The sequence below is a fragment of the Theropithecus gelada genome, chromosome 16 (assembly GCF_003255815.1).
Source record: "Theropithecus gelada isolate Dixy chromosome 16, Tgel_1.0, whole genome shotgun sequence".
In the NCBI taxonomy this organism is placed as follows: Eukaryota; Metazoa; Chordata; class Mammalia; order Primates; family Cercopithecidae; genus Theropithecus; species Theropithecus gelada.
The window spans coordinates 37,623,734-37,642,426 of NC_037684.1; the positions used below are offsets into that span (position 1 = coordinate 37,623,734).

At 50.6% G+C, this 18,693-nt stretch overlaps 2 protein-coding genes across 5 annotated transcripts; one reads left to right on the forward strand and one right to left on the reverse strand.

Annotated features, from left to right (window-relative positions):
* Nucleotides 1-1,514: 1,514 nt before the first annotated feature.
* LOC112610135 (intercellular adhesion molecule 5) lies at nucleotides 1,515-12,457 on the forward strand. The gene is made up of 8 exons (XM_025363474.1): nucleotides 1,515-1,736; nucleotides 3,695-3,961; nucleotides 5,793-6,113; nucleotides 6,363-6,641; nucleotides 7,179-7,448; nucleotides 8,792-9,034; nucleotides 9,231-9,461; nucleotides 12,417-12,457. The coding sequence occupies exons 1-8, from the start codon at nucleotides 1,613-1,615 to the stop codon at nucleotides 12,455-12,457; spliced, it is 1,776 nt and encodes a 591-aa protein (XP_025219259.1). The 5' UTR covers nucleotides 1,515-1,612.
* A 2,628-nt stretch (nucleotides 12,458-15,085) lies between these two features.
* CD79B (CD79b molecule) lies at nucleotides 15,086-18,693 on the reverse strand. 4 transcript variants are annotated; one of them, XM_025361805.1, is made up of 6 exons: nucleotides 18,540-18,693; nucleotides 17,682-17,732; nucleotides 16,434-16,748; nucleotides 16,128-16,246; nucleotides 15,782-15,823; nucleotides 15,086-15,672 (listed from the first exon to the last, which is right to left on the reverse strand). In XM_025361805.1, the coding sequence occupies exons 1-6, from the start codon at nucleotides 18,604-18,606 to the stop codon at nucleotides 15,574-15,576; spliced, it is 693 nt and encodes a 230-aa protein (XP_025217590.1). In that variant the 5' UTR covers nucleotides 18,607-18,693; the 3' UTR covers nucleotides 15,086-15,573. The 4 variants fall into 4 exon arrangements, with proteins under 4 accessions (XP_025217590.1, XP_025217589.1, XP_025217592.1 ...); XM_025361804.1 differs by having other exon boundaries at nucleotides 17,682-17,735; XM_025361807.1 differs by lacking the exon at nucleotides 16,434-16,748.

Consider the following 18,693-nt stretch of genomic DNA (forward strand, 5'->3'; position numbering starts at 1 on the left):
CCCCCGTCAAAAAAAAAAAAAAAAAAAAACAGAAAAAACTCTCAGACCAGCATAGAAGTGGAGTTAGACCTGTTCCAAACCCACTGTATGAAAATTCAATACAAAATTTGAGGGGCCGGGCGCGGTGGCTCAAGCCTGTAATCCCAGCACTTTGGGAGGCTGAGACGGGCGGATCACAAGGTCAGGAGATCGAGACCATCCTGGCTAACACGGTGAAACCCTGTCTCTACTAAAAAAAATACAAAAACTAGCCGGGCGAGGTGGCAGGCGCCTGTAGTCCCAGCTACTCGGGAGGCTGAGGCAGGAGAATGGCGTAAACCCAGGAGGCGTAGGTTGCAGTGAGCTGAGATCCGGCCACTGCACTCCAGCCTGGGCGACAGAGCGAGACTCCGTCTCAAAAAAAAAAAAAAAAAAAGTATTGGAGGGTAGTCCTTCATTGTAGTCCACAATATCATAGGCTCTGTGCTAGGTGCTGGAGATACAAGATAAGTACATTACAGCCTCTTATCCTCAAGGAATTTCTAGTATAGTGATGATTACATCACTGAAATAATTCACCAAAGTGAACATTAGTTCACTTTGCAACTTCAGAAATCTTGTTTGGCATAAAGTGAGATAGAGATCATGTATAACAAATAAGGGACTGTGAAGTGTGATAAGGCTAGTCAAGAAGCCTTTCTTAGAAGAAATTAGCTTGAATGAGTTTTTGTTTTATTTTTTTGAGAAGGAGGCTTGCTCTGTCACCCAGGCTGGAGTGCAGTGGCATGATCTCGGCTCACCGCAACCTCTGCCTCCTGGGTTCAAGTGATTCTCCTGCCTCAGCCTCCTGAGTAGCTGGGATTATAGGCACTTGCCACCACGCCCAACTAATTTTGTATTTTTTTAGTAGAGATGGATTTCTCCATGTTGGCCAGGCTGGTCTGGAACTCCTGACCTCAGGTGATCCACCCGCCTCGGCCTCTCAAAGTGTTGGGATTATAGGTGTAAGCCATTGTGCCCAGCCTAAACTCAGTTTTTCATGTTTTCATGCCAGCACCCTTCTATTGACTCAGTCTAATATATGGAGGCAAACTAGTAAAAAGATAAGTAGAATACAACTTACACAGGAGTCTCAATAATATTGCCTCTTCTTTTTTCATATTTTCCCCCTGTTTTTGCTATGCACATAAGCCAAGCTGAAATAAATAGATATAATATAGGACATTTTTTTTTTTGAGATGGAGTCTCACTTTGTTGCCCAGGCTGGAGTACAGTGACACAACCTCAGCTCACTGCAAGCTCCGCCTCCTGGGTTCATGCCATTCTCCTGCCTCAGCCTCCCGAGTAGCTGGGACTACAGGCTCCCACCAACATACTGGGCTAATTTTTTGTATTTTTAGTAGAGACAGGGTTTCACCGTGTTAGCCAGGATGATCTCGATCTCCTGACCTCATGATCTTCCCGCCTCAGCCTCCCAAAGTGTTGGGATTACAGGCGTGAGCCACCACGCCAAGCCCAAGACATTCTTTTAGTACACCTTCACTGCTGATATTTTTGCTGTAATTTTTCTAGACTAGTGAGATTTCAGGAAAGGGACTGACTCTTAATATCAAAGAAATAATTTTCCTTATATATGTATTTTTGGTCACTTTCACCAGCATTGCTGTCTTTTTCTCTCCAGCCTTTGGCCATTCTCATAAGGATGAAAATGCTTCTGTTTGGTGTCTGGGCCCTGCTGGCCTTGATCCTTTGCCCAGGTGAGGCTATTTGGGAAAGCATTTTAAACCAGTATGTGCCAGGACACAGGTAGCTGGTCAGTGAGGAAGGAGGTGGGGAGTCCTAAGTGGGATGACACTTCAGTGTTCGTTCATCTGGACCCGGGGGAAATATTCCTATCTCTTGGATCACTAGGGTACAGAATCCTTACGGTCTCTGGCTTGTAACTGGGATAACCCAAGTTAATAGACTATCAGAGAGGACTCTCCCTAGGAAAAATGCCTTCTCTGCTTGGTTCCCTACTGCCCCAGGACTGCCCTGTATTTCTCCTCTTGAGAATGTTTTTACTTCTTTGTTGCCACCGTTTGTGTCATGATGAACTATAATAGGCCCTTGGTAGGACAGGACCCATAGCTCAGGTCCAAAAAGTGAGTTCTCCTGATGACAGGAAAGGAACAAGGGCCTTAGCAGGTAACACTGCTACAAGAGCTGTGTATTCCCAGAGGGGACTGGTATTGGGAGGTGAAGTAGATGGTAGACATGGACTAGCTAAAAGGGACCTGTAGAGAAGCCTTCAGGACTTCCTGAAGTCTCTGTGCCCTTTACTTACATCAGGCATCTAAAATCCATCTGAGGCCAGGCGCGGTGGCTTGGCCGGGCACAGTGGCTCATGCCTGTAATCCCAGCACTTTGGGAGGCTGAGGCTGGCGGATCACCTGAGGTCAGGAGACCAGCCTGGCCAACATGGTGAAACCCCATCTCTACTAAAAATACAAAATTAGCTGGGCATGGTGGCACGTGCCTGTAATCCCAGCTACTTGGGAGGCTGAGGCAGGAGAATCGCTTGAACATGGGAGGCGGAGGTTGCAGTGAGCTGAGATTGCGCCATTGCACTCCAGCCTGGGCAAAAAGAGTGAAACTCTGTCTCAAAAATAAAATAAAATAAAATAAAAATGTATCTGACATCTCCCACTGCATCAGAGAAGATTTCTAGAACAGACAAAATTTGTAGGCATCCAAAACATCTATTCTCTCAGCACCAAATCAAAACGGAATGGTCTCACTCTGAGAAGAGGCATAAAGAAAAGGCATGGGAAATGAGTGACCCGGGAGTCACCTGCAGACCAATGGGTCTGAGAATTTGGTGTGCATAAGGGTCCCCGGCAGGCTTGTTATTCCCTAGCATATTTTCAGTTCCCACCTTCACAGGTTTGAAACCATGCACTCTGAGATGGAGTTGGAATCTGCAGTTTACAAGCATTCAGGATGATTCTGACGAAGGGAATCCTTAGCCATAATTTGAGGGAGACACTGCTTTGAGGGATAAGTAATGAAGTTCGAATCCTGTGAGGGTCCGCAGCAGCCTATCCTGGGACGCTTTCAAGAATTCTGAAAGTTTAGGAAGATGTTGGTTTCCTGGGCATAATTTTTTTAGCAACTCCATAATTTCCATGGTGATATTAATAGAGAATTCAAGTTTCGAGAAAGAAGATAGGTGGAGGGAATAGTGGAGGAATCAGAACTAACTTGTTAATTACAGGTTTGTTTGTTTGTTTTTGTTTTTGAGGTGGAGTTTCGCTCTTGTTGCCCAGGCTGGAGTGCAATGGCACAATCTCAGCTCACTGCAACGTCTGCCTCCCGGGTTCAAGCAATTCTGCCTCAGCTTCCCAAGTAGCTGGAATTATAGGCACACATCACCACGCCCGGCTAATTTTGTGTTTTTAATAGAGATGGCATTTCTCCATGTTGGTCAGGCTGGTCTCGAACTTCTGACCTCAGGTGATCCACCCACCTTGGCCTCCCAAACTGCTGGGATTACAGGTGCGAGCCACCGTGCCCAGCCAATTACAGGTCTTTTGTCCTGTCTGGTTCTCTGAACCTTTTTGTTCAGGGCAGATTTCCTGTTCTCTAACCTAGAACTAGATAGAATAGTTTCTGTATTTTGTTTGGGTCTCGTGGTCCTCACCAGAGTCATTGGCATATGTAGTTCATATTTCAGGGGTCGCAGAAGAGTCGTTTGAGGTTTCTGTTCGGCCAAATCAGGCCCTGGTGGAGTTTGGACAGTCCCTAGTGGTCAACTGCAGCACTACTTGCCCAGACCCAGGACCCAGTGGAATTGAGACCTTCTTAAAGAAAACTCAGGTGGGCAAAGGGCCTCAGTGGAAAGAGTTTCTTCTGGAGGATGTAACAGAGAATTCCATCCTGCAGAGCTTCTTCTCTTGTGCAGGGATTCAAAAGGACACAAGCCTTGGCATCACTGTGTATCGTGAGTAGGGCTAAGGGCTGGGGGCAGGGGGATGGAAAGGAGGAATGGGGAAACATGAACATGTCTTATTTAGGGAAGGACGGGACAAATGTTTCTAATTAGGGGAGATAATTAAGGCCCTTAATAAAGATTTCTGTCATACTGTAAGGATTCTAGATCCAATCACCTTTATTATTATTATTATTTTTGAGACGGAATCTTGCTCTATCGCTCAGGCTGGAGTGCAGTGGTGTGATCCCAGCTTACTGCAGCCTCCACCTCGTGGATTCAAGCAATTCTCCTGCCTCAGCCTCCCCAGTAGCTGGGACTACAGGTACCCACCACCATGCCTGGCTAATTTTTGTATTTTTTTAGTAGAGACGGGCTGGTCCTGAACTCCTGACCTCAAGTGATCTATCTGCCTTAGCCTCCCAAAGTCCTGGGATTACAGGCGTGAGCCACCTCAAGTTCAGCAAGTAGAAGTGAGCCTGGCCCACTTCTACTTCCCTTTGATGTAGGCTTTCTTCTGAGTTTTAAATTAGGAGCAGACCATAGAGAGCATCCAGACATCTGTGCTTGAAAATATCTTCAATACAGGAAGCATATGCTAATAATGTTTATGGTTAAATTACCAAAAAGTATAAGATTAGGCTGGGCACAGTAGCTCGTGCTTTAATCCCAGCACTTTGGGAGGCCAGGTGTTTGAGACCAGCTTGGGAAACATAGTGAGACCTCTGTCTCTACAAAAAAAGTTTTCAAAGTTAACCAGGCATAGTGGTATGCACCTGTAGTCCCAGCTACTTGGGAGGCTAAGGTGGAAGGATCCTCGGAACCTAAAAGTTCAAGCCTGCAGTGATCTATGATCACACCACTGCACTTCAGCCTGGGCAACAGAGTGGGATCCCATCTCTTAAAAAAAAAAGTATAAAATTAATGCTGAATTGTTTGCTACAAGCTATTGGAATAAACAGAGATTGGAGAGAGAAGGGTCTTTGTGAACTGGGGCAGCCTGAGAAGGCTCCATGGTGGAGGAGGCTCCTGACTGCCCTCCCCCAGGATGGTTAGGGTTTGAATTGAAGGGGACAGGTAAGGAAGACCTTTCAGGTAGGCAAATAACATGGGCAAAGATATGGCCATGAAAGCAAGTATGGTCTCTGTGGGGTCAGAACTTGGTTAACTATAGTTTGGTTTGTTTGTTTTGAGATGGAATCTTGCTCTGTTGCCCTGGCTGGAGTGCAGTAGTGCAACCTTGGCTCACTGCAACCTCTGCCTCCCGGATTCAAGCAATTCTCTGCCTCAGCCTCCTGAGTAGCTGGGATTACAGGCACCTGCCACCACGCCTGGCTAATTTTTGTACTTTTAGTAGCGACAGGGTTTCACCATCTTGGCCAGGCTGGTCTGGAACTCCTGATCTCAAGTGATCCGCTCGTCTTGGCCTCCCAAAGTGCTGGGATTACAGGCGTGAGCCACCGCACCTGGCCTGCTAGAATATAGATTTTGTGTGATGCTAAGGAGCCCTCGGAAGCTGCTCTTGCCTCTGAAGCCCCTCTGGTAAAAGATCAGTGCTTTCCAGAATGGCAGCAACAGTCAAAGCAAGGGCCCCTCCCTCAGCAGTCACTTTTCTTGGCTATGGCCTTAGCCACTTTTGATGGGAAGAACAAGAGCCAGAAGACTAACTCGCCCCATCTAGGGCAGGGATGGCAGAAAGCTGACATTCTGACATTGCTGATCAGATGGTTTAAGGTGACAGTCACCTTCTGTGATTTGTATCACTTCATCTTCCTGTCCTATGCCGTTTCTTTCTGGAGAGGAGGATGGCATGCTCATCAAGCCCTGCTTTTTTGTCTTAAAGAGCCACCAGAGCAAGTGATCCTGGAGCTGCAGCCTGCCTGGGTGGCCGTGGATGAAGCCTTCACAGTGAAGTGTCATGTGCCCAGTGTAGCACCCTTGGAGAGCCTCACCCTTGCCCTTCTCCAGGGTAACCAAGAACTGCATAGAAAGGACTTTATGAGCTTGGCTGTGGCCTCCCAAAGAGCTGAGGTCATCATCAGTGTCAGAGCCCAAAGGGAGAATGACAGGTGCAATTTTTCCTGCCGTGCAGAATTGGATTTGAGTTTGCAAGGTGGGAGCCTCTTTCAAGGCAGCTCACCCATCAAAATACTCCGGATCTTTGGTGAGTCAGAACTCAAGTGCAGGAGGAATCCTGGGGCTCATCTTGCCTTGGCCTTTGGGACTAAGTTCTCATGGGGTTTAGGGTGAGGGTGTGAGAGTAACTGAGCTCCACCTTTGCTTGGGCTTTAAGCTCACCCTGGGGAAGAGAGACATTTTAACCCCACTTCCTTCCCACCTTGAAGGGTCCTGCATGACGTATGATTTCTCATGACTTTTCTCCTTTCTCTTCTTGTCCTCATTTTTTTGGCAGAATTCTCTCAGACTCCCCATATCTGGGTCTCTTCCCTTTTGGAGGTTGGGATGGCAGAGACTGTGAGCTGCGAGGTGGCTAGGGTGTTTCCAGCCAAAGAAGTTATATTCCACATGTTCCTGGAAGACCAAGAGCTGAGCTCCTTCCTTTCCTGGGAGGGGAACACAGCATGGGCCAATGCTACCTTTCGGGCCATGGAGGCTGGTGATCAGGAACTGTCTTGCCTTGCATCTCTGGGTCCAATGGAACAGAAAACAAGAAAGCTAGTGCATAGCTACAGTAAGTGACCTGGCTCTTCCTTTTTCATACGGGTTCTCTGCAACTGAAAACACACAGTAATGGGTTAGTGATTTGGCTGTAGATATCCCTGCTGCCCTTTGCTGGGTACTCTCTCAAGTGAACATGAGTCTTCATCTTTCTCTGGTAAATGCAGGCAGATTGGGGACATGTATTGCTACAGTAGTTCTTTCCAGACTTCATCCCCAGTTTCCTTAGGCTATCCTGCTTACAGAGTGATTGTGGATGCCCCGAACTACTTTAGGAACATTTATTTGAGGTGAGGAGGAAAGCTGTAAGATGAAAAGACATCTTGCAGTCCTTGCAGCGAAGCATAACTAAATGTGTGCGTGCATAAGAGAAGCTCTCGGATCCCCAAACCACCTCATTCTTTCCTTCAGCTTTTACAGAAGAAGCAATGGTATCCAAAGTCTTTCCCCTGTTGTCTGCCTTCCCAAGGGCTTTTGCCAGCAGCAAGAGTGCAGAAGTGTCTGCTAGTTTTGAGAAATGTATCTGGTTCTCCTTTTCCTTTCCTTACAGGCTTCCCTCCACCAATCCTGGAGCTGAAAGAATCATACCCATTGGCAGGGACCGACATTAATGTGACCTGCTCAGGGCATGTATTAACATCACCCAGCCCTACTCTTCGGCTTCAGGGAGCCCCAGACCTCCCTGCCCCTGGGGAGCCTGCCTGGCTTCTACTTACTGCCAGGGAGGAAGATGATGGCCGAAATTTCTCCTGCGAGGCCTCTTTGGAGGTGCAGGGTCAGTGGTTGATGAAAACCACTGTGATCCAGCTCCATGTCCTATGTGAGTAGGGGCCTGATCTTTCTTGTCAAAATAAGGATTATTATTTTCCCATTTCTAGAGAGCTTCTTGGCCAGCAGTGCTTCATTATTAGAGTTGCCACGTTTTTCTCATCAAAAAAAAAAAAAAAAAAAAAATCAAAGGAGAGAATATAAGGAAAGCGCTCCAAGCTTGCCTTGCTCCCGGGAGAGTGAGTGGGGAACCAGATGAGGGGAAATTGGGAACATAAAGGAAAGGGGTTAAAGTGATCAGGCAACGTTAGTTGAGGGCAATGGCCGAGGAGAACAAAGGAAGTGATAGTGGGAGTTTATGCTGAAAAGGGAAATATCCAAAAATTCCATCTACAAATTTCTATTTTGAAGAGTAGAGAAAATAGGCCGGGCGCAGTGGCTCACGCCTGTAATCCCAGCACTTTGGGAGGCCAAGGTGGGTGGATGGCTAGAGGTCAGGAGTTCCAGACCAGCCTGACCAACATGGTGAAACCCCATCTCTATGAAAAATACAAATATTAGCCGGGTGTGGTCGTGGGCACCTGTAATTCCACTACTCAGGAGGCTGAGGCAGGAGAATCGCTTGAAACCTGGGAGGCGGAGGTTGTAGTAAGCTGAGATCACGCTACTGCACTGTAGCCTGGGTGACAAAGCGAGACTTCGTCTCAAAAAAAAAAAAAAAAAAAAAAGAGAAAAGTAGAAAAATCCTCATCTCTTGAGTTCACCACTACCTAGCTCCTTACCCACTGAGAAAAAGATGGGAAGCAGGGGCACAGGGCCACCACGGACACAGCAGGGTTATCATTTAGTCTGAATTTTTTTTATAGAAACACCCTAGGTTTTGGCTGGGCGTGGTGGCTCACACCTGTAATCCCAACACTTTGGAAGGCCAAGGCTGGTGGATCACGAGGTCAAGAGTTAGAGACCATCCTGGCCAACATGGTGAAACCCCGTCTCTACTAAAAATACAAAAATTAGCTGGGCGTGGGGGCACTGCTTGTAGTCCCAGCTACTTGGGAGACTGAGGCAGGAGAATCGCTTGAACCCAGGAGGTGGAGGTTACAGTGAGCCGAGATCACACCACTGCACACACTCCAGCTTGGGGAGAGAGCCAGACTCCGTCTCAAAACAAACAAACAAACAAAAACACCCTAGGTTTCATCTGGGACTCCATGCCCATGGGGAAGATGGGAAAGAAGAGTTGCCTCAAAGTAGGGAGCTGCTAGTGCTCCCTTGGTAAGGAAAGCTGTTGGATGGAGGGGACCGCATTTGGGTGAGGAGAGGGAGCAGGGTGTGAAGGTAGTAAGGGAGTGTGGTGCACTGAACTCAGCTCTTTGGGAAACTCTGGTTTTGCAGACAAGCCACGGCTAGAGGAATCCAGTTGCCCTGGCAAACAGACCTGGCTGGAAGGGATGGAACACAGGCTTGCTTGTGTCCCAAAGGGAAACCCAGCTCCAGCCTTGGTGTGTACCTGGAATGGGGTGGTCTTTGACCTTGAAGTGCCACAGAAGGCAACCCAGAACCACACCGGAACCTACTGCTGCACAGCCACTAACCAGCTGGGCTCTGTCAGCAAAGACATTGCTGTCATTGTTCAAGGTAAACTTTGCTGCTCTGCTGCCAGGCCCAGGAGATGGGAAACTCCTTAGGGGTTTGGAATTCTTATCCAAGGATGAAAATAAGAAAGATTCTACTAGGTTGGGAAGAATGAGACTCAGAAGTGGGCCTGGTGGGCTGGGGTGGGTGATCCTCGCACTTTCAGACCTTCCTAACTCTGTCTTCTGTGCTTGGACAGGACTAGATGAAGGAATCAGCTCTGCCCTCTTTGTCATTATTACCGTTGCCCTTGGAGTGGGTGTCATCACCATAGCACTGTATTTGAGCTATCAGCCCTGCAAAGTGGACGGGAGGAAATTGCTCTATAGGCAGAAAGAGGAGGACAAAAAGGAGGAAAGCCAGTTTGCTGTTGAGGAAGAGAAAAGTACAACTCATATAATTGACANCATTTTGTTCCTCTTACCAGACTGTAAGCTCTTTGAGGCTGGATTTCGATTTCTTTCTTTGTTTTTTTTTTTTTTTTTTTTTGAGACGAGTCTTGCTCTGTCACCCAGGCTGGAGTGCAATGGCACGATCTCGGCTCACTGCAAGCTCTGCCCCCATGGGTTCATGTCATTCTCCTGCCTCAGCCTCCCAAGTAGTAGTACAGGTGCCTGCCACCATGTCCAGCTAATTTTTTGTATTTTTAGCAGAGATGGGGTTTCACTGTGTTAGCCAGGATGGTCTCGATCTCTTGATCTCATGATCCACCCGCCTCGGCCTCCCAAAGTGCTGGGATTATAGGCGTGAGTCACCGTGCCGGCCTGAGGCTGGATTTCTGTCTTTCGTCCATTCATTCATTCACTCATTCTATTTGTGCATTTACCGATTCCACAAGTAGCTGTTGCCTATAACATGTGCCAGAGATTGTACCAGGCAGATGGGCATATCTAGATAAATAAAAGACATGATTCTTTCTCTTCTGGTGCTAACAATCTACTTGGGACAGAGATAATATTTTACCATTATGTAATGTATATATATAAAGGTAAAAAAATACATTATGTAATATATATATAAAATTGTTATATATATATTTTTTTTCTTTGAAGGAATTTTACTCTTATTGCCCAGGCTGGAGTGCAATGGCACAATCTCGGTTCATTGCAACCTCCACTTCCTGGGTTCAAGTGATTTTCCTGCCTCAGCCTCCCAAGTAGCTGGGATTACAGGTATGTTCCACCATGCCTGACTAGTTTTGTATTTTTAATAGAGATGGGGTTTCGCCATTTCTATTTACCTCATGGGAATGTTTCCAATTTGAAATTTCTATTTTACCATTATATTACCAACATACATATATACCTGGCCGGGCGCAGTGGTTCATGCCTGTAATCCCAGCACTTTCGGAGGCCAAGGCAGGTGGATCACCTGAGGTCAGGAGTTCGAGGCCAGCCTGACTAACATGGCAAAACCCCGTCTCTACTAAAAATACAAAACTAGTCAGGCATGGTGGAGCATGCCTGTAATCCCAGCTACTTGAGAGGCTGAGGCAGGAAAATTGCTTGAACCCAGGAGGTGGAGGTTGCAGTGAGCCAAGATCGTGCCATTGCACTCCAGCCTGTGCAACAAGAATGAAACTCTGTCTCAAAAAAAAAAAAAAAAAAAGAACATAATAATAATAATAAAGAAAATAACACGGACAGGAACAATACATACATGAACAGGAACAATAACATGACAATACATACATGAACAAAATCAAATGCAAAAGGTGAAAAGCAGAGCGTCCAAGTTCCCAGGAATGTTCTATACGGACTCACAACTTACATGAACTTCTATCTTCCCCTCTTGCCACATGGGGAAAGTGGTATTAGGTCCGGAGGTGGAATGCCTTTTTTAAAAAATTGAAAATTATATTAGGATCAGTCTAAGTGTGTTTTAACAAAGTACACTCTGATTTAAGTCAGGAGATAATGCTCATTATTTTTCTCTTCCGTAGTCACCTGTTTCCAAGTAAACGCTTTTGGGTGGGAGAGGCGGGTGTCCCAAGTGGAGGGTTTGTGGTTGTTTGCAGCTGAGTCAATGGCAGGACCGGAAGATGACATACCAGGAGCAGCTTGTAGACCTGAGACACACCCAGGAATGTTGCAGATGTGGGCTCTGAACCCACTTCTTGAGGTGAACCAAAGAGAGCAGACAGGGATCCCAAATACCATGTTCTGAGATGGCTTTTTGTTGTTGTTGTTGTTGTTGTTGTTGAGACAGAGTCTCACTCTGTTGCCTAGTCTGGAATGTAGTGTCATGATCTTGGATCTCGGCTCACTGCAACCTCCCCTTCCTAGGTTCAAGTGATTCTCCTGCTTCAGCCTCCCCAGTAGCTGGGATTACAGGCATGCACTACCACGCCTGGTTGATTTTTGTTTTTTGTTTGTTTGCTTTTTTTTTTTGAGATGGAGTTTCTCTCTTGTTGCCCAGGCTGGAGTGCAATGGCGTGATCTCGGCTCACCGCAATATCTGGCAGGTTCAAGAGATTCTCCTGCCTCAGCCTCCCAAGTAGCTAGGATTACAGGTATTCGTCACCATGCCTGGCTAATTTTGTGTTTTTAGTACAGATGGGGTTTCTTTATGTTGGTCAGGCTGGTCTTGAACTCCCAACTTCTGGTGATCTGCCTGCCTCGGCCTCCCAAAATGCTGGGATTACAGGCGTGAGCCACCACACTGGGCCTAATTTTTGTGTTTTTAGTAGAGACAGGGTTTCACCACGTTGGCTAGGCTGGTCTTGAACTCCTGACATCATGTGATCCACCTGCCTCAGCCTCCCACGGTGCTAGGATTACAGGCGTGAGCCACCGCACCCTGCCTTGAGATGGCTTTAGAGGCCCCTCAGAGAAGCCTCAGCCAGGCCAGACACCTACTAAGGGATGAACACTCACTGTTCTTGTCACCCAAACAGCACCCAAATAGCCACAGTTTTTTGCGTTTTGTTTTGTTTTTCTCTTGCCTCTGATTCTGCTGGAAAAACACCCAAAACCTCGGGTCAGATCACGCCAACCCTAGCAGCACCTGCAGCAAGAGGGCAGGAAGTCAAGCTAGAATGGAGGAGGAACCAGCCTGTGCTTCAACCAGGGTCCCCGGGGAGCTGGCTGGATTCCCCCAGTAGGCAGTGGGGCATGTGCCCACCAGGGGCCTCGGAGCTGTGTTCTGGGGAGGGGGCAGGCAGAGGGGGCAGCTGCAGAGCTGGGGTCCTGGAGGGATGGCACAGTGGCTTCTTCTTGAGGGTGCTCAGAGGTCTCCTACTAGGCTCTGGCAAGAAGGAGTGGGGCCTTTGGGGCCTCGAACCTTGTGAATCGCAGGAAAATCAAATCCCCCTTCAATACACAAACATTTGAAGATAGCCAAAGTTGTGACCGGATTCCCTCCTTTTCCTCCTCCTTTGGTTCAGGGTCTTATTGCTGCAACGCCCTTCAAGAGAGGCGGCCGTGATGTAGTGGGGAGACGGCTGGACTTGGAGCCAGAAGGTCTATGTGTGATTTTGGCCAGTTATGGTAATTTCCCTGGGCCTTGATTTCCTTGTTTGTAAAAATCAGATAGTGCGATCCTCTTGCAGGTACATCAGGCAGAGTGTAAACGAAGATGGAGGTGTTCAATCCAGTTTTCTTGCATTTAAGAGGGGCTCCATACGTATGTGTTGGGCCCAATAAAAGCTTTTGGTTCATATTCTGTGTTCTGATTGTGGTGGTTGTGATACAAATCTGTACATTTGCTAAAATTCTGTACACCCAAAGGAAACAAACTCAATTTTTTTTTTTCTTGAGATGGAGTTTTGCTTTTGTCACCCAGGCTGGAGTGCAATGGCACAATCTCGGCTCACTGCAACCTCTGCCTCCCAAGTTCGAGTGATTCTCCTGCCTCAGCCTCCCAAATAGCTGGGATTACAGAAGCCCACCACCACGCCCGCCTAATTTTTGTACTTTTAGTAGAGACGGGGTTTCACCATGTTGGCCAGGCTGGTCTCGAACTCCTGACTTCAGGTGAGCTCCTGACTTCAGGTGATCCACCCACCTCGGCCCCCCAAGTGCTGGGATTACAAGCATGAGCCACTGTGCCTGTAAGCCCTCAATTTTATTGTGATAATTTTTTACAAAACGTCTGGTCCAAATTCTTTCCCTCGGATGGGCTTTAGGATTCCCATTTAGCAGATAAAGCAACCTGAAATGTTTCTTGTCTCCACCATCAGTACCCAGCTATGTTTCCATTGCCTATGTCAGTTCTGGGGGTCCACAAGACAGACATGATATCCCCCAGAGTGGAAGCCCTTAAAACAGAAAAACAGACCAGGGAGGGCTCCTACATTATAACCCATGAAGTCAAGCCCTTTGGGGGTGTCTGGTGGAGGGGCCAATGTCTATGCTCAAATGATTCTCTGTTAACAAGAACTTCGGACCGGGTGCAGTGGCTCACGCCTGTAATCCCAGCACTTTGGGCGGCCGAGGCGGATGGATCACTTGAGGTCAGGAGTTTTAGACCAGCCTGGCCAACATGGTGAAATCCCGTCTCTACTAAAAATATAAAAATTAGCCGAGCGTGGTGGTGTACACCTGTAATCCCAGCTACTTGGGAGGCTGAGACAAGAGAATTGCTTGAACTCAGGAGACGGAGGTTGCAGTGAGCCGAGATGGCACCACTGCACTCCAGCCTAGGCAACAGAGTGAGACTCCGTCTACAAATAAATAAATAAGTAAGTCAGCAATAAATAAATAAATACATACATACATAAAACAAGAACTTCAAAGTCTAAGGGAAACTGAGTTGTTCAAAGGTGTTAAAAAGTCTTTAGGTAAAGCCAAAGCCTCCCCTACCCAGGGCAGCCTCAAGCAGGTGGAGACCCTGCTTGGGGGAGAAGTGAAGCCTCCTCCCACCATCTACCCGGCTGCCTAGGTCCCTGGTGGAGGTAGGAGGACGGAATTAGTGCCACTATGCAAAGCAGCAGGAAAGGAAGGGCTCCGGCTCAGTAGAGGCTGATGCCAAAACAACCCGGTTCCCTTCAGCAGCCCAGAGACTAGGAAAACGCAGGGGCCGCCTGGCTTGGCCCAGCCTGGTGCAGGGTGGTGGAGAGATTTACCTGAAACCGCAGGTGTGGGGGCCTTACCCACCTGCCCCACCTGGAATTCCAGAGGGAATTTGGTGAAAATAGGCACTTTTCTCACTAGTTCCCATGTGCTGGTCTTGATTCCCCAGTTAAACTGGCAGCTGCCACAGCATAGGGGCTCCCTTGCCGGAATTCAGAGCAGCAATAGCAGAGAGGCCTCGAAGGATTCCCTCCAGGGTCAACAGGAAGTGGAGCACAGCCTGACTTGGGAGGGAGGCTTTGCACACTCACACTTTGATTGCACTTGGCCTCCCAGCTGGGAGCTGTTCCCAGTACCTCCCACAGCTGGTGGGCTGGAGGGCCCTAGGGACCATTGTTGAGGACCCTGGGGCCATAGCAGACCTCCGATGCTGTGAAAGTCTGAAGGGGTCTCCTGGCAAAGAACCCCAAAGCTCCACTATACAAAGCTCTACTCTTCAGGATCTCACTCTTGATGGCTTTGCATCAAGCTTTCCTAGGCTTCCTGGGAGGTGGGGGTGGGGTTATTGTAGAGGCAGGGAAACCTCTACCCTCAGGGAGCTTCCAGTTTGACTGGAGAACCAAGGCCAGTGTGAGTAGTACAAGGCAGTAGCTAAGTCGCTGCTGCTAGGCTGGTCTGAACAGGGCTTGGACGGAGACCCGGGTGCTTTGGGAGGGCTTCCTGTAGGTGGAGGCAGAGCGGGACTCAATTGTTGCTTTTTGGCTGAATGGAGTGTGGGATGAGGGTGTCCCTGCTGAGGGGAAGGACAGGCCCAGTCACTGGCCAGCTGCTCTGGGTCCAGCTAGGGCCTGGCATGTAGCCCTGTTCCAGGGGGAAGAAAGGGGGGATGTGACCACAGGCTCCAACTGGGTCTTCAGAGAGAAGGGGTGGCAGTCACCTTTCCCACACCCTCGAGGGCTCACAGGTGCCACATTCAAACAACAGAAGTACCCACATAAATGTTCCTATCCACCCCAGACCCATAAGACGCCGCGAGCCTGTGTGTGGTTTCTCAGGACACACTGTTTATTCCACGGGGGAAGGCACTGGAGGCCAGGGCCTCCCTGGGGTGGGAGCGGTTGCGGGAGAGGAATGATGTTCCCGTGGCTCTTCTGGGGCCCCGCTGGGTCCACGGCCCTTCCCAGGCTCTGCTGGGAGGCCCTTGCCTCCGAGTCCATTTGTGGGTTCTGGACCAGTCTCTGCCTCCCCAATCCCGTGCGTGGGGATGGATCCCCTCACAGCACCCCCAGAAGGCTGGGTCCCATCCATCCCCAGAGAACTCCCTCCAAGTTGCTGCCCTGTTGTCCTTCTACTCCAGGCCCTTTGGCAAGAGCTGGGGACCAGGGGCTGGAGATGAGCGGCAGCTCTGGTGGGCCAGCTTCAGAGGCCGGCTGGGGGTCCAGGAAAGGGGTTGGGCCATGAGCCAGGCAGCTCCGAAGCAGTCACTGAGGCTGGGGAGCCTGCACCCAGGCCGTGGGGAGGTCCTGGCTCTCACTCCTGACCTGGGTGCTCACCCACAGACCACTTCACTTCCCCTGTCCGCAGCGTCACTATGTCCTCGTAGGTGGCCGTCTGGTCAATGTCCAGGCCCTGGAGACATTAAGTGGAGCTCAGGCCAGGGCCACACCCCAACCACACCAGCAGATAGTGGCCACTGACCCCGAGGACTCAGAGCTGCTGGGCCTGCCCTGCTCCTTACCTCGTAGGTGTGATCTTCCTCCATGCCGGCCTTGCTGTCATCCTGGGGGCAGAGAGGGATGGTGATCAGAGTGTTAGCTTCCCCCAGCCCTATCCCCTGCTGGGCCAGGCTGGGGAGGGCCAGGGAGAAGGGTAAGGGGTCAGGAGTGAGGTGCATTCTGCAAGAACAGCTGAATGAATGAAGGAAGGAAGGAATGATTGAATAGGTGAGCCAGTTGGCCGGCTCTGGGGACAGACTGGGCCAAGATGGCCCCAACGAGAGCTGGGGAGATGGAGACCCTGCCTATGCCTGGCCTATGCAGTGGCCTCCTCTGCGGTCCCCCAAGGCTTCCCCCGCCCCCGATCACCTTGTCCAGTAGCAGGAAGATGGGCACGATGATGAAGAGGATGATCAGCAGCGTCTGGATCATGATGATGCCATCCTTCAGCGTGTTCCTCTGCTTCAGCTGTGCCAAGGTGCTGAACCCTGCGGGGACCAGGGGTGGGGTTGTGAGTCTGGACCACAGTCCACCTTTTAGGCCTGCAAGGGCAGCTCCTTCAGGTCCCAGCGGCTCTCCTGAGTGCTCTAGGGCTATGGCCATCTCCACAAGAGGCAGGCCAGGCTGGGGTGGGGGTGGACAGCTACAGGAGCGTCCCAGCCACCTGGCACACACCCATGACTCGCAGCTCCGTGCCGCAGCCCCGGTAGACCTCCAAGGTCTTGCTGCACTCCTGCTGACAGAAGTAGATGCCGTTGTCCTCAAACCGGATGTCTTGGATGATGAGGGTGGTGACAGAGCTGTTTTGGGTCTGATGCATGTGGCCCTGTTCCAGGTTCACCTGTTGGGGCTCCTTGTCCGTCTCCCGCTTCCGGAGCCAGCTCACGATGCTGAAGGTGCTGTTGGTCACGTAGCAGTGCATTTTCACCGTGAAGCCCCGTTTCCTGGCTATGAAACGTGGGCTCTGCCAGATCCGAGAACAAGCACTACCTGTGGGTGCCAAGGCCAGGCTCAGCATTCCGCTTGGCATCTTCCTGACTGCCAGCTCCAGCAGCAGGCCCCCGCCCTGGCTGGCACAGACTCCCTGGGCTTAGTCTTTGCTTCTCAGGGTGTGGGACAGGCAGGAGGCCGAGGTTGGAGTTAGGAAGCAGGGCCACGTGAGAAGCCGCAGCCAAGCTCTCAGACTCCGGCCCTTCCCGACTGCCCCACCTTCCCTTCGATTTTCCTTTAGAAGAGCTCTGGGACCTTGCCATTCCTTCCCATGCCCATTACAACAGCCTGACCCAGGCCACACCCCCAGGACCTGGAGGCCCACAGGCCTGGCCCCTCCCTTCACTGTGCTGCCCTGCACTGGCCTGAAATCCTCAGTCTCCCCCATTCCTCTGGGGATAAAGGCCAAATTCCTAGCCTGTCAACTGAGACCTTCCTCAGTCAACCCCCTCCGTGGCTGACTTCCCTCCATCATCCTCCTCTTCCCTCCTGCAGGGACTGGGACCACTTCTTGTTCCAGAACCCTCTTTCCAGCTTCGACTGCCTTGCTCTTAGTGAGCACTCCCTGGGAATCCCTGAGCCCCTCACATAGTGACCCTGCCCTGGAGGGCTCACCCGAGGCTCAGCCAGATCCCCAGCTAGACAGGCCCCGGGCCTGAGTCCTAGAGGAATCTGCAGGCTCCTCTGTTGTGACCCAGAGTTTAGCCCAGCCCTTCAGTGGCCAAGGCTGGAGAGCATGTGTCTGATGAAGATGACAGTGGGCTGGGGGTGGGGCTCAGAGGAGATCCTAAGGAGGCCTGGGGATGGGAATCCTGGATGGGGAGATCAGGCAAGGGTGGGAAGCGGGGCCGCCTCCAGGACAGGGACCATAGTTGGACACAGGACATAGTCGGACACAACTTGCCCTCAGAAGCGGCAGGTGAGGCTACTGACCTTTGGAATTCGGGTACAGGTCCTCTGGTTTGGCTGCTGGCACTGGCTCAGCTGCTGGGTGGGAGGAAGTGGGCGGGGCCAGGTCAGGGCCTCCTCTGGCCTGGGCTGCCCCACCCCTGCGCACCCTCTATGTTCCCGGAGCTACTTCCTCCTTCCATGACAGCAGCTTCAAGACCCCTCGGTCCTTCCTGCCCCGTGGACTTGGGAGACAGGCATGGGGTGGGGGTACTGGAAGCCCCACCCCCAGCCCCCTTTCTGCCTTTGACCCTCAGGGTGGCTTTGAGCAGGCATCTGAATGAGACAGGAAGGACAGAGAAATCTCAGCATTTTGAGAGGCCAAGACAGGAGGATCACTTGAGGCTAGGAGTTTGAGACCAGCCTGGGCAACATAGGGACACCCTGTCTCTATTTTTTTTGTTTTTAAAGAGAGACAGGAAGAAAGTCACAGCCCGGAGGCACTTTCATCTCCCAGAGAAGGGGACCACATTTGGATCTCGCATCTTCCAGGGTTGGGTTGGGACAGCCTCTCCCCTCCAGATCCCCAGGCAGTGCCCTCACCCTCTCTTCCTCCTGAGCCTAGTGCTTCCACCGTCCTGGCTGCTAACTCTGGTTTGCTCCTCATGCCCAGCTCAGCCTGACGCCCTCCAGGCAGGAGAGGGACTGGGGCCACAGACTCCTGAGCCCATCACCACGTGCAGCTGACACCCACAGACCCAGGCTCCAGGGCCATGAGAGGGAGATAGGCGGTGAAAGGAGAGAGACAGAGGAGGAGGGTGGAGCAAGCAGGAGGCTGAACCGCAGGGCCCAGACAGCTGGAGACGAGACCAAACCCCACAGGCCTCGTCCTGGGTGTTGTACCTGAGAGCAGCAGCAGCAACGCCACCAGCCAGTGGCTGGACACAGGAGACAACGCCAGCCCGGCCATGGTCACTGCTCCGTCCCCGACCCCAAACCCGTGACAACGTCCGAGGCTCCTTGGAGGAAAACGTGTAACTGCACCGGCTGTAGCCTG